This window comes from Ursus arctos, unplaced genomic scaffold (genome assembly GCF_023065955.2).
Source record: "Ursus arctos isolate Adak ecotype North America unplaced genomic scaffold, UrsArc2.0 scaffold_8, whole genome shotgun sequence".
NCBI lineage: Eukaryota > Metazoa > Chordata > Mammalia > Carnivora > Ursidae > Ursus > Ursus arctos.
In genome coordinates, this window is record NW_026623100.1 from 9,814,323 (window position 1) to 9,827,860 (window position 13,538).

Sequence of the window (13,538 nt, forward strand, 5' to 3'; positions counted from 1 at the left end):
CTCTCCTGAGGGCCCATTTGAGATTTATGTAGGTTTAGTTGTGCCCAACCAGCCTGGACCGTAGGGTGTGACTAGTTTCGGTTGGGAGACCCTGAACAGAAATGAGGAAATGAGAAAATTATATAAAAATTAAACGATGATCCATTACATTTGGGCAAACATACAATTAACACAAAAAACAGAGAATCGTTGCTTTGTTAAGTTCAAGAATTCATAGAGGAGCTATATTTTTTAAACTAAGCCAAGTTTTTGTTAATGGTGGATCTCAGTACCAACAAAATAGACTCTCCATTTGGAGAACAGAAGAAAGGCCATGCATCAAGTGTTGATAGACATGCTCTTCTCTCAAATATAGCTACCAGCAGAGCTCCTGGTTGGCAGAGGAAGTGGAATTCTTCCTCCAGAGGACGTAGCTATTTAACTCAAAGGAATAGTCTTTTGTCCTATGACTTTAATGGTTTTTATCTTCAATAGCTTCTTCCGAAGTGCAACTATTCAAGAGTGGATGCTCCTTGGAGTATATGCTATCACTCGGATCCAGGCTTGAGTGGTTTCATTTAGTGAGGGATTTACCTACAGTCACTCAGGTGTTTGGTCCAGATATCACTTGGAAAGTTTTATTTTTGTTTGTGTTTTTCCAAATCTTCTCCAAGTGGGTCTGGTTATCTCATAGCACAGCTTTTCTCAGGAGACTCTCTTAGCTTGTTGTTTCTACATGGGGTATAATCATTTGTGATAATTCAATGCCCCTTGGCAATTGCCAGTTCCTTCCTAACCAGATTTGCAGCCAATAGGTTGGGCTGAGTGAAAGAAGACCATCTTGAAGAAGCAGACCAGACAGTTCCCTAAACGTCAGGCCACCAGACAGTCTTCACCACGCTAGAAAAGTGCAAATTAGCCAGACTGTCTCTCTGGGGAGGTCGATTCAACAACACGTCTCTGGGTACCACTTCTTTCAACCTGGGATTCATTCTTAAAGTCCAAAGCAGTTCAAGGAAGAGTATGTGATTACAACGTATATGTGAAAACACTTTCACATATAAACCCCGAGGCAGTGGTCTCTTGAGAGGTGAAAATGCTAATACTAATTGGAAAACAATCAGAATCGATTTTTTCTTTTATGTTAAAAAATCAGTTTGCAAAGTATAATTATAAGACTCTTTCTTAACCATTACAAACCTGTTTTTACCTTCAAATATCGCTATTTTGTCTGTGTAAAAAAGGTGTTTAAGTGAAACATAAAGCTAGACTTAAGATGTTTGTTATTCAAATACAGGTTGCATTTACAACAAAACTATCAAAACATTTATGTGACTCTAATCTTTATACAGTAACAAAGTAACATTTATATTCCACACAACTTGGGCCCCAGCTGCAGTCATAATAAACACCTACCAAGGCCAGTTAGAAAATGAATGGGCAGGAGCGCCTGGGTGGCACAGCGGTCAAGCGCCTGCCTTTGGCTCAGGGCGTAATCCCGGCGTTATGGGATCGAGCCCCACATCAGGCTCCTCTGCCAGGAGCCTGCTCTTCCTCTCCCACTCCCCCTGCTTGTGTTCCCTCTCTCGCTGGCTGTCTCTATCTCTGTCAAATAAATAAATAAAATCTTAAAAAAAAAAAAAAAAAACAGAAAGTGAATGGGTTTTCACCAAAGCATTGTGTTGAGGTAGCATAAGGATAAAGGCATTTGGCAAACCCAACAAAGTAGGAAGTGACTGAACCCGGTATCCACCTGCTGTGCCAAAGATGAGAGTTGTTAACAGGCCATCACCATCTTGGCCATGTTCAAGTTCTGGCCTGCACTGAAGTTGCTCTGTGAGATGAGTTCTAGGAGTGTGTGGGTGACCAAAACCCTAACCAGTGGGCCACGAAGCCATGGTAGAACCTGCAGGGTTTAGATTGCATCCCCTCCATACTCCAGATTTAACCTTCCATTCCCGACAACCAGGAATTATTTAAATCCACATACTACCTGTAGAGTATCTCCAAATTACTCAGCCATCCTTAGATATGATGGTCATTCTTGACTGTTTGCTTCCACTTTGAAATTGCAGATGCTAGACAAGTATACTCTCTCTTTCTTTCTCTCTCACATGGAAGGCTATTGCCTTGCCCGTGTTCTGTCCCAGAATCCAAATGTTTCCAACACTATCACCATTGTGAGAATTTACAGCCGAGCTTGGATCTTTCACCATCATCCAGCAATAAATACCAGTGGGTTTGCCCCATTTGCCTCGTGAATCCTCAGTGATCTCTGCACCTACCTAGACCTGCCCCAGGCAGGCACTTCCTTATTATATGCAATTCTGTCATGGTGAGCTCTGGAGGTAAAAAAGACTTCTTCCCCAGGAGTTTCTGGCAAACTCTGAGATAAACAATATTCTTCTACCTGTAAACCTCTTGAGGAAAAGACTTTAGTCCCAGAAACCTAAAACCCTCCCATCTCCTTTGCAAATACCTGTCTAAAAGATGGCTCCTATGCTTCCTCTTCATTAGTGTCCCCACAGGAAGCTTGCCTCTGTGTGTGTTAGCGTCCACTCAGCATCCCACCAGTGCTCTTCGCACTGAGACTGCCATAATTCCAATTCTGCTGGTCCCCTTCCCTTCACCCTCTGCCAGGAAGAGTCCACGGTGAGGCAGAGGCAGGGCTGGGGTGCTCTGTGGTACCTCAGTGGCCTGGTTCCATTACTTACCCGCTCTGTGTCTGTGAGCAAGTCAACCTTACCGAACCCCTGTTTCAATATCTTAAGGTAACTGGACAAAAAATACTAAAGTAGACTAATAGAGAACATTTTATATTAATATAAGTATGTATTACCATAAAGCTGTTAAAGTACACATTTTAACATCCTCCCCTATCCCTTCTTCTTCTTCTCCTTTCCTTTCTCCTCAGGAATGTTCTTTATTTGCTTTGCTGGAACTTTTTTTAATGCCTATTTAGTAATAAAAGGAGAGGAGTACAGGAAGAAGCCAGGAAAATTGATTTATATCAGAAAAGGCAAGAAGCTAATTATAGAAGAATAGATCTGGAAGGTAGGAGGAGGAAGAAGGGAGAAGGTCTGGAGTTTTAGGGGAGAAAGGAGGAGGAAAGGAGGCAGAGGAAGAAGGAGAAGAGAGGGCCACTACCTATACTGTCTGTTAGACCTTGTACCAAGGGTTGGTCAATAAAGTAACTCATGCCCACTTCCTGTCCTCAAGGAGCTGGTATCTAGCCTTCCTAAGTCTGGCCCTTTAGGGGGTAAGTGTCCAGCTGGCCAAGTAGATGCAGCTACTTGTCGTGGGACTGCAATTCCACATTACCGGAAGTACAAATTGTTCCTCTGACCTGGCTTGGGGCTGGATATCGCTCAGCTTACTTCTGCGGCCAGCCCCCAGCATCGTGGTGAATGCTAATAGCCTCATACACGACCATGGCTCTTCCTGCCATTATCCCTGCACTTCACACTGATCTCCTACCACTCCCACACCAGCCTCCCTGCCCCACAGACTTCTCCAGGAGGCCACTGGGACCCTCTGATCCATAATTTTGCCCTTGTAGCAATCAGTATGGCTCACTGTCTTCCAGGCCCTCCGTGGAGCCCCAGCCCCTGTGGGAGGAGTCTGATGTCAGTCACTATGAACAGGGGACAACCCCTATGGCATGTGCTCACGTTGTCCCCCACATATTTCCTTTCTTTCTCCTAACTCCTAGTGGCTGCCCCTAAATTTTCATTTGTGAAGGCAAAAGTCTCCAGGACCTAGAGGCAGGAGTTTGTCATCCTGCATGGCAGATGTCACAAATTGTTCATAGTTTTTCTCCAGTGAGTAAAATGTCCAGGAAACGCTCAGTGAAAACAAGTGTGTCTCTCTTAATCTCTCTCAGAAGATCTGAATGGCCAAATTAGGACTGTCACTGACAGCATGTCTCTCTTAATCTCTCTCAGAACATCTGAGTGGCCAAATTAGGACTGTCACTGACAATCTGACCTCAAACAAGTCCCCCAAATCAGTCACCTGGTTAAAGGAGCCAAATTATGAGATATCATTATACAGGCGGACTTCATCTGGTATTGTCAACCCTAATCAGCATTTTCCATGAGATATAATAGGTGCTCAATAAATACTTGTTATTGTCTTTACTGAATTTCTGGTAGACAAATCTAAGCAATCCAGTGGGGGGTGGGGGGACAAGTCAAACTTTCTCCAAAGAGGAAAGTACACCCTAGTTTTTAAAGAAAGTGAAATAAAGAAAGAATATACAGCTAAGAAAAAAAAATATATTACAACAAATCTCTTAGGTTGGACCTGTGGCAAATAAATAGTGGCGATATATCATCCCCGTTAAGTTACCTACTCACATCCTGCCTGTGAATCCCACTGCAAGTGTTGTCAGTCTCCAGGAAGCCCTTTCTGTGAGGGGGGAGGGGCTCGGGTTTCTACCTTCAGTGATCCTCAAGGAACTGGAGGAGCCAAGATTAGAATTCTCATGAAGCAAATGGCAAACTCCTCAAGAAAGAAAAGAACCCGGTGCTAACACATGTTCTGCGCTAGGAGTTCAGAGAGAGGAAGATCAATAAAAGCCTTGGTCAAGGAGCACTTATAAAAAGGATGAGCTAGACCTCAGATTATAGGCAGAATCTAAATAAAAGCAGCGGCTGGAAAGAGAACGAAAAATGACAGAAACATTGACTTGACTTAAAGAAACAAGAATGCAAGTAATTTGCCTGCTGCTGACCCCATTCCACTGTTCGCTTTCTTTATTGACAAGCTCCTAAGCCCCTGAAATTCTGTCTTCTCATCCTGATCTTATTTATATTTGTGCAGAGTTGTCTTTATTAGAGCAGCCATACAGCCCAGCATGCCCAGAAAAGCAGAGTTTTCTCCTGTTGCCCCTGACTCCCATCTGGGTAGCATTCCCTTTCTTTTTTTTTTTTTTTTAATTTAATTATTTATTTGACAGAGAGAGAGAGACAGCCAGCGAGAGAGGGAACACAAGCAGGGCGAGTGGGAGAGGAAGAAGCAGGCCCCAGTGGAGCAGGGAGCCCGATGCGGGGCTTGATCCTAGGACCCTGGGATCACGCCCTGAGCCGAAGGCAGACGCTTAACGACTGAGCCACCCAGGCGCCCCAGGCACCCCCTGTCATTCTCCAAAATGTTCTTGTTTGGATCATAAATTACATTGTCATCCCTGACTCTGCCTGACCCCTGCAGAGAACAGGATAAAGTCAAAGTCTACTGAACAAAACGCTTCCTAGACAGCATTTCTAGAAATCTGAAAATTCACAGGACTCATTATGAGAGAGGAAAAACCGAAGAGCTTAAGATTCTTTCCTTTGTCTTCCAAATATTACTAAATGAGTTGAAAACAACAAATGGGAAGTTCACAACATAAAAAGTTAAGAGACTGATCAGCTCGGACTAAAATGAAAAGCAACCGCATAAAAGTTAAGTTAATGACACATAAGATGTGTTGAGAGACGTAGAAGGAAATTAAGCAGTGAAATAAATAAATAAATACAAATCTCACCTTGCAGAAAAATGGCAAGAAAAAAGTAAGGCCTTACCAGACAGAATTCCTGTAAAGATACATGAATCCAGTTTAAATTTCATAGTGTGCTTCAGTAACAGCAAAAAACGGAGGAGCTAAGACGAACTGTGACAGTGTTTGTTCAAGTAGTTGAATGGGGAGACAACGTCCTAACACGGGTGAAGCCAATGATAAAATCACGGCTTGCAGAGGTACCTGCTTTACTGTCAGTATAATAAACCTGATACTGTTCATAGAAAAGATAGAGGTTAGTCACGTGTGGAAGGAGAAATAGAGATGTGTTTTAACCACTTGAATCCTGAATCGGTTTCTATGAGAAGGATAGCAAACTGTAGATTCAGAAAATTCAGCCATAGATCTCCTTTTTATAACTGTTATTTGCCCACACTCTACCGGTACTTTGTGCTTTACTGGCATTTAACAGCTTTAGTCTCATGTATGTATCCAACAATCTATTCACCCTCTCCACTTGAACATCCCAGAAGCAACTAGAACTTCACACACCCAAAATTAAAGTCTACCTTTGTCCCTGCTCCTGTACCAGTCCTGTGCGCCCCGATCAGTGACTCTTCATGCTTACCAGGTGCTCAGGCCAGAAACCTGGGACTCATTTCTGACCCCTCCCTCGATCTGCCACAGCCCATCAATCTCCAGTTCCCTCAGTTCTGCCTCCAGAATGTAACAAACTCTCTCCGTCTCCAGTGGTACCATGCACGTCCCTTGCCTACATTGTTGCAACAACCTCAAACATTGTTCCTTTCCTCTCAAATCCATTCACCACATAGAAGCCAGAGTGGTATCTGAAAAATATCAATTATGTTGCCTCGCTCCTTACTCTTTTCTTTTCAATTGTAGATTCACCAGAAGATGCAAAGAACGTACAGGCAGGTCCCGTACAGCCTTCACCCAACTTCCCATAATGTAAATCCTTCAATGACTTCTTATTGCCCTGTGATAATATCCAAAATCCTTATTTTGACCTCCAAAGCCCTTGGGAACTGCCCGTCCCCACTGTTCGCTGCACTCCCCGACAGTGTCCTTCCTATAGTTCTTCAACTGAGCAAGGATCTAGGCCTAACTCAGGCTTTTTGCTCCCAAACTTTCGTGCCTTCCCCACTCACTCCTGTTTCTCTAGGTCAATAAGTTCTTTATCCTGCAGGCGTCAGCTTTTTTGTGCTTTCCTTAGTTAGTGAGCCTTCCCTGACCATTCACTCCAAATGAGATCTCCTTCATACTCTGTTTCATAGCACCCTGTGCTCTTCAGTCATAGCCCTTGTCATCTAGAATGTTTCTGTATGTTTAACTTCTCGTGGCTGACTCACTTTAGACCCGAAGTACAATATGGTGAGGGTTTTGTCCATTTTGCGTGTCACCCAAGCCAAGCCCAGTATCTACATCATAGGTACTTCAGATCAAATTACAGAGTTGTCTGCATGTTAGTCTGTTTCTATCAAGTAAAAAAAGAAATTGGTTCATCCTGAAACCCCTCTGAATTTCAGCATCTTCCTTTCATTCTCCTCCCCACTCCAATATCCATAAACTTGTTCTGTGCATAACCCAATTATAAGAAGGGCACTTAATTTCCTCTTTGAGTTCCCTTCAATAACAGATTGTGACTGGTAATTCATTTAGCATACATTGAAACCTGAATGTCTACTGATTATGTTCCAAAACACCGAGCTTGCTGTAATAAAGACAGAGAAAAGATGTCATCTCCTGGAGAGAACCTGGAAAATGATTATTTCTGGTGGAAAACTGGTTTTGTCTCCATAGACTTATGCTTCAGAGGCGTTCATGAATGAGTAATGAACTCAGGAGAGATCAATGAAGCATTCTCTTAACCTTCTCAACCTATTTTGCTGAAAACTGAATAAGAGGAAAGTTACTAGAGGAGATGATGATTTAGGAAGAGAAAAATATGGTTGCTGTAATGTACAACTCTTGAAAGAAGGAAATTGGGCAATTCATCCAGTTTACTATGAGTAGTTTTTCAGGCTTCAATCATGAGTCACCTAAGTAATTTTTTCTCTGCTCTTTAATTCCAATGTTTATTTATTTTATTATTTTCCAACTGTGAAGTGAAATAGCATGCAAAAGCCAAACTATTTTTAAGAGATGAGGCAGTAAAAAAAAAAAAAATGTAGTCTTTGCCTTGCTATATGATATACAATTTTAATCTAATGCCATAAAGCCTTTATTTTCTCAAGGAATTACTTAAAATGTTTAAAATGCTCTCATCTCTTTTCTTGATGGATGATGAGTCACCCTCTGTAAAGTTTTTAATGATGTAGAATAACTGCAAATTAAATAGCACAATCAAAACCAGGCATTGAAAATAGTGGTGCAGGCAGTCAGTGGAGTGGGTGGTAACACACATCGTGCGGACAGATTGAAGAGTAACTGTCTCCGAAAGACATTGCTTAGTGACTGGTGGGATGACCGATGTCTATACCTTCCTATGCCCATGACATATGTCAAAGCCTTTTGGCCCCAGCATCACACCCATCTGCTAAGGGAAAGCAGCCTCTGCCCCAAGCTTCCCATTCGGCTTATATGAGGAGGGCTCAGCCAACATCAGGCCTACGGAGATGCTCTCAACAGGGGCCACCACCTGGGATGCGTCACTCCAGTGATGGTTGAGTGGCTGAGTTTCTTTTTTTGTTTGTTTTGCTTTCTAAATAATTTTCTTAGAGGCTGCACATCAAAAAGCATGGTGTTTCCTTATCACAAAAGTCATCAGGAAGTATTTGGAGGCAGGAGAGAAAAGAGTCAATAGACTCTTTAAACATTGACACCCATGGCTAGGGGAAACTTCAGAGGCCATGGGAGAGGTTTCTGTTGAACTTTTAGTCACATCCCTTATGATTTTTGTTATTCCAGGAAGAGTCAGTCTCCAGTGCCTCCTGCTGAGATGATGTCAAGAGACTGTACTAATACTGCATGCCATCTTTCCTTTGGGGAGTTCCAGATTCTTTTTGTATATTTAGCCAGAGTCAAGAGTAGAGAGTTCTGTTCTTTCCAAGGATAGCTGCCAAAATTGAAAGCCATCTTGATGAGTGATAAGAGAACCTTTTAGGAGACAAACCTGGGCACAGTGATGGCGGCCCGTCACTTGCTGGGTGCTTTTTGTGAGCATGCTCCTAGGCTGGCCCTCCAGGGAACACAGAGAAAGGAGCACGAGAGAAGGAAGTACCCATCCTCTGAGGTATCAGAGGGGGCTCCTGGGCTCCAAGTCTTCCTCAGGCTTCTCATCACTTCCCCCATGTCTCTTCCTACTCCCTCCGGTGTCCTCATCAAGAGAAGCTCTGTGGATATTCTTCTTTCCTCTCTTGGACTGATTATGTGACACTGGAATGCCAGGACATTTGGGCCTTAATTTGCTGGAAACCAGGGGAAAGAGAGGAGGCAGTAACCCCTTAGATTGTCCACAGTAGTGGGAACATTGACTGACTGGCTCCCTCGTCATTTCCTTCAGGGAAGGAGAGGGCGGTTTGGAAACAGACGTAGGTTGAGGGCCAGACTAAAGTTGCCATATACATAAATGGCAAAACCTCTCCCCGAGTGTAAGAATTTCAATTCCCAGTTCCACAGACTATATGGGTTTTTTTTTCTTAAATCAGTGTGGTTATGTCATTTGTGGGAATTAGCGAAGTTCCTCTTGTTTGTTTATTTTCCAGTTCCTTTTGCCAGCCCCAGAAGCAAATCTGACTTCTTTCAAATCTGACTTTCATTCCTGCTTTACTGTGGTGCTTCTCCATAGAGCTACCCTTGCCATTTTAAGGAGACATGTACTCACTGTACAAGGGACCTCCCTGATCTTTGAAAGGTTTTATCATCCCCAACCCCAGGCACTACAAACCAGTAGTGCTCCCCCTCATGAATGTAAAATGAAGAAACACCCCTACTCAGTTCCAACACCCCTTGTCTTTAAAGTTCTGCTCAAATTTCCCTAATGGATTCATTCATTTAATGTTTACTCAGTGGATATTTACTGAGCACCTGCTAACAGTTCTAGGCATTGTTTGAAGAGCTACTGATCCACCAACTATTAGCTGTCATTCAGACCTGCATCTTCCTAACACTGTCCTACCTTAATCTGTTCATTTACATGTTACTCCATTTACATGTTATTCCTCAAGTCATTGCTGGGCCTCCAGTGTGACTTCCTACCTAGGGATGGAGCTTCTCCAAGACAAGGACTACTTATTCTGCTTTTGTTTCTGTCACTCCTGGAGCCCAGTGCAATCATCTCTACACAGTAGGAATTCAGTACGTATTGGGACTAACTGATCCAAGGACATGCAGCTCCCATCAAGGGTATATTACATTTCCACAATAGGGTTGATAACACTGATGTGTAATTTTCTTTTTCGAATCTGAAGAATCTTTCTGTTTTGTCTGCTGTCTAAATGGAATGAGGAATAGCATGGGAAATATTTTGGTGTCCCTGGTGAGCAGTAAACTTGACATGTGTAGCATACATGGTGAAAATGAACTGTATGCACACTTTATTGCCTGGTGCACCCTGAGTAAGCCTTGGTCTTACAGGCCATGCTTTGATCCCCTCCCAATTATAACTTCTGAGACGGAGAACAGAGTGTGACCTTGGCCTTCTGAAGTTTCAGAGTGCTCAGTGATAGAAAGCCAACATACAAAAATATAGAGAAGGCAGATGACAAGAAAATGATTACAAACCTGAGCGAATCTGGTGGAGAAATGGTGGCCTTTTTCTTTCCTTTTTCTCTGAGTTTTGGTAGTAGGGAAAGTTTCAAAAACATACAAAGATGCCCAGAATAATATAATAATCTCCCAGCGTGCTCATCACCTAGCTTCAACAGTTAGGCTGTTGAACACCTAGCTTCAACCCAAGGCCATCTTGTTTCACTTATAAATGCCCACCCACTCCCCTTTCCCTCCAACTGTATTGTTTTAAAGCAAATCCCAACATCATATAATTGTATCCATAAATATTTCAATATGGATCTCTAAAAGACTCTTTTAAAAATCACCATACTTAGGGGCGCCTGGGTGGCGCAGTCGTTAAAGCGTCTGCCTTCGGCTCAGGGCGTGATCCTGGCGATCCGGGATCGAGTCCCACATCAGGCTCTTCCGCTGTGAGCCTGCTTCTTCCTCTCCCACTCCCCCTGCTGTGTTCCCTCTCTCGCTGGCTGTCTCTCTGTCACATAAATAAATAAAATCTTTAAAAAAAAAAAAAAAAAAAAAAAAAAAAAAAAAAATCACCATACTTAAAACAAATCAATAATCTCATAATATCATCACATTTCCAGTTGGCATTCCAGTTTCCAATTGCGGCGACTTTTTCAATCAATCTGAAAACTGAGTCAAAAATTATGTTTTCATTGAGAAAGAAGCTACAAAGAAGCCAAAACCGAATTTTTTTCTTACAGGAAAGTAGACTAAAACCATGGGGAAAACGATGTGGGAGAGTAAAAATGCAGCAGCTCTGATCCCCTCCCCTGGTCTCCAGAGACTGGTCTAACCTCACCTGCCCTGTACTCCGTGCCTCTCCGACGTCGCCCCCTAGTGGCAGATGTGCGCTGCAGGGGCTTCAGTCAACTCTTCTGGAAACCTTCGTTTCTTAACATGATGGGGCCCTCTACGATGTTGCTAGTAGTTTAATATTTGGCCACATGGCAAAAATGTGTGACACCGGATTTTTAAAAGTGTTGATTGAGTACATAATTTAAAGTCAGAATATTAAATAAACATCTCTGCCCTTCCTTCCAGCAGGCAGCCCAGAGAACTGCTCTCCACGCTCTGTCTGACAGGTACATTTTGTCATTTTTATGAACTATAAATTGCTTTATGAAACATTGAGCCCTATTTATTGTGGCATATAATTCATAATCGGATTTTGTCCCTAAAGTATCTGCGAACTGGGATGTTAAACATTTTGCATGCTTGGATTTGTCATGCATGTGTGGAGTTTATTACTGCAAAAATCGCCTTGTTGTATTTCATAGAAAGTATGAAGAATCCCTTGTTGTGCAATGAAACAGGAGACAAGAAACTTAGAGGAAAAGACCTGAATAGGGCAGTAAATTCTGAACTTTGGAATTGGTGGAGATCTAAGCTCATTTTTCAGCAATAAGTGCTTCATTTATTTTGAGATGTTTTCTTGAGACTTTTTTCATAGCGTTTCACCAGGAGCTGTCTTCTTTGGATGAAATTCTGTCTTGAAATACTTCATGCACATAACCCAGTTCATGGTCCCGGGTGCCTGACTTTTTACTCCTGGCTCTGGCTTGTGTTTTCGGACTTGTGCTGTTGTGCGAGATATATTATAAACCCAATCAATAAACACACTCAAGCTGCATTTCACATCCTGCTCTGCCCAAAGGCTGTGTGTAAAGAGAGCTGAACAGGGACATACAGAGTTACTTTCAGGAACAAACCAGACCCTTTTTGCTTTGGTTGGTTTTTGAGTTTTCGTTGGGGTGTGTGTGTTTCTTAAAGAACTGTCAAGAGGTGAAGAGGAAGCCCCAGTTTCTGTCCACAAAGGAAGTTCTTGTAGTGTTAGAACCAGCTGGAGATGTTCCCCTGGCTGGCTGGTGGGCACCTCAGCATTATCTAGCAAACTGTCACCACCTTCCTTTTCTTCTTCTTTTTTTTTTTTTTTTTTTTGAATGAACAATAATTGACTGTGTCAACTAGCTCAGTTCAGTGGTTCTCCAAGGTAAAACCTGTCACTTAGGCAAATTATCTGTGCACATGGGTGAAAAGCATTTTCGCTATGGTGGCAGGCTGAGCGTATTTTTATTTCAGTTGAAAAGCCTTCCCCATGACAACCACACAAGCTGTGTGCTCTGAGAGGGGCCGCCACGTGATCTTTGGAATTGCTTCTGGGATTTTCACAAAAGCTGATAACTGTACTGTTTCTGAGTCTGTTGGTAGAAGGACACTCTGGATCGAAACGTTGAAAATCTGACACATTAGTTCCTTTCTTCTATGTATTTCTTTTTCCCCTTTGACTGATTAAGAGTTTCCTTCAACAAAATGCATTGAAAAGCAAGCGAAGGCCCTCAGTTTACAATATTATGTTCTTGCCAGTGGTTAGAAGATTTCTTTTGGGGGTATTGAAAATGTTGTAAAATTAGATGGTGGTGGTTTCATAGCCCTCTCCTAAAAACCATCAAATTGAACATTTTAAGTCAGTGAACTTTATGGTATATAAATTATATTTCAATAAAGCTATATATATAGACACAAAATATCATTACAACATTTCATAGAATGAATCAAAACCTATTTCAGGAAAATAGGGAGTTCCTTTGAAGACATGGCTGCAAACACAAAGACACAAAGACAAGTCATCAGAGACTAGAATTGATGCATTCTAAGGCTGCTTCCCAAAAGATACATGACTGTCCTGGGTGGAAAACGTGCATGGATTTTAATGATGAGCAAGACTATTCCCCTTGACTTTTTCTGATATTCTCTCTAAAACCTCTCATCAAAACCAATAGTTAGTCAACTAGTAAGTTAGCATCTTAGCCCCTGTTGATTATATAACTGCTAGTAACAGAATACTGTGAGAAAAGAAACAGAGGTTCCCATTGTAATTTCTCTTCTTATGAATTTCTCTATCTTTAAATGTAATAGAGCATTGCTCCCTTAAGTCTAAAGGTTTTTCTGTTCAAAGTTGGGGGAATTTGGCTCATTTTAAAGTAATGAGTTGGCTTAGCTATTCTAACAATGCAATTGTGTAAAGCTACCGTCTTTCTGCTTGCTCTATTCTATATTTTCCATCAATACAGGGCCACACAAGTGATTACCAGAAGTGAGAAGTATCTATAATCATTTGGAGATACAATTTTAAATCCTTTTTTAAAATGAGGCTTAAAATACCTACTGAGTTCATGGGATGTATATTTTCTATTTTCTTAAATTAGGGAGTGCTAACTTACCAAGTAGTAGATGTCATTTTCTAGCACATTACTTATTCTATTGAATAAACCGGTATTTTCTAGAAAATGATGAATGTAACTCT

The 13,538-nt window shown here is 42.0% G+C and overlaps 1 protein-coding gene across 1 annotated transcript in view; it reads left to right on the plus strand.

Annotated features, from left to right (window-relative positions):
- The window catches only part of AFF3 (ALF transcription elongation factor 3), a 514,329-nt gene that overhangs the window by 407,278 nt on the left and 93,513 nt on the right, over nt 1-13,538 (plus strand). The window contains exon 10 of the mRNA XM_044378704.3: nt 11,276-11,316. Within this exon, the coding sequence (XP_044234639.1) occupies nt 11,276-11,316 (41 nt within the window). The remainder of the gene's footprint in view (nt 1-11,275; nt 11,317-13,538) is intronic.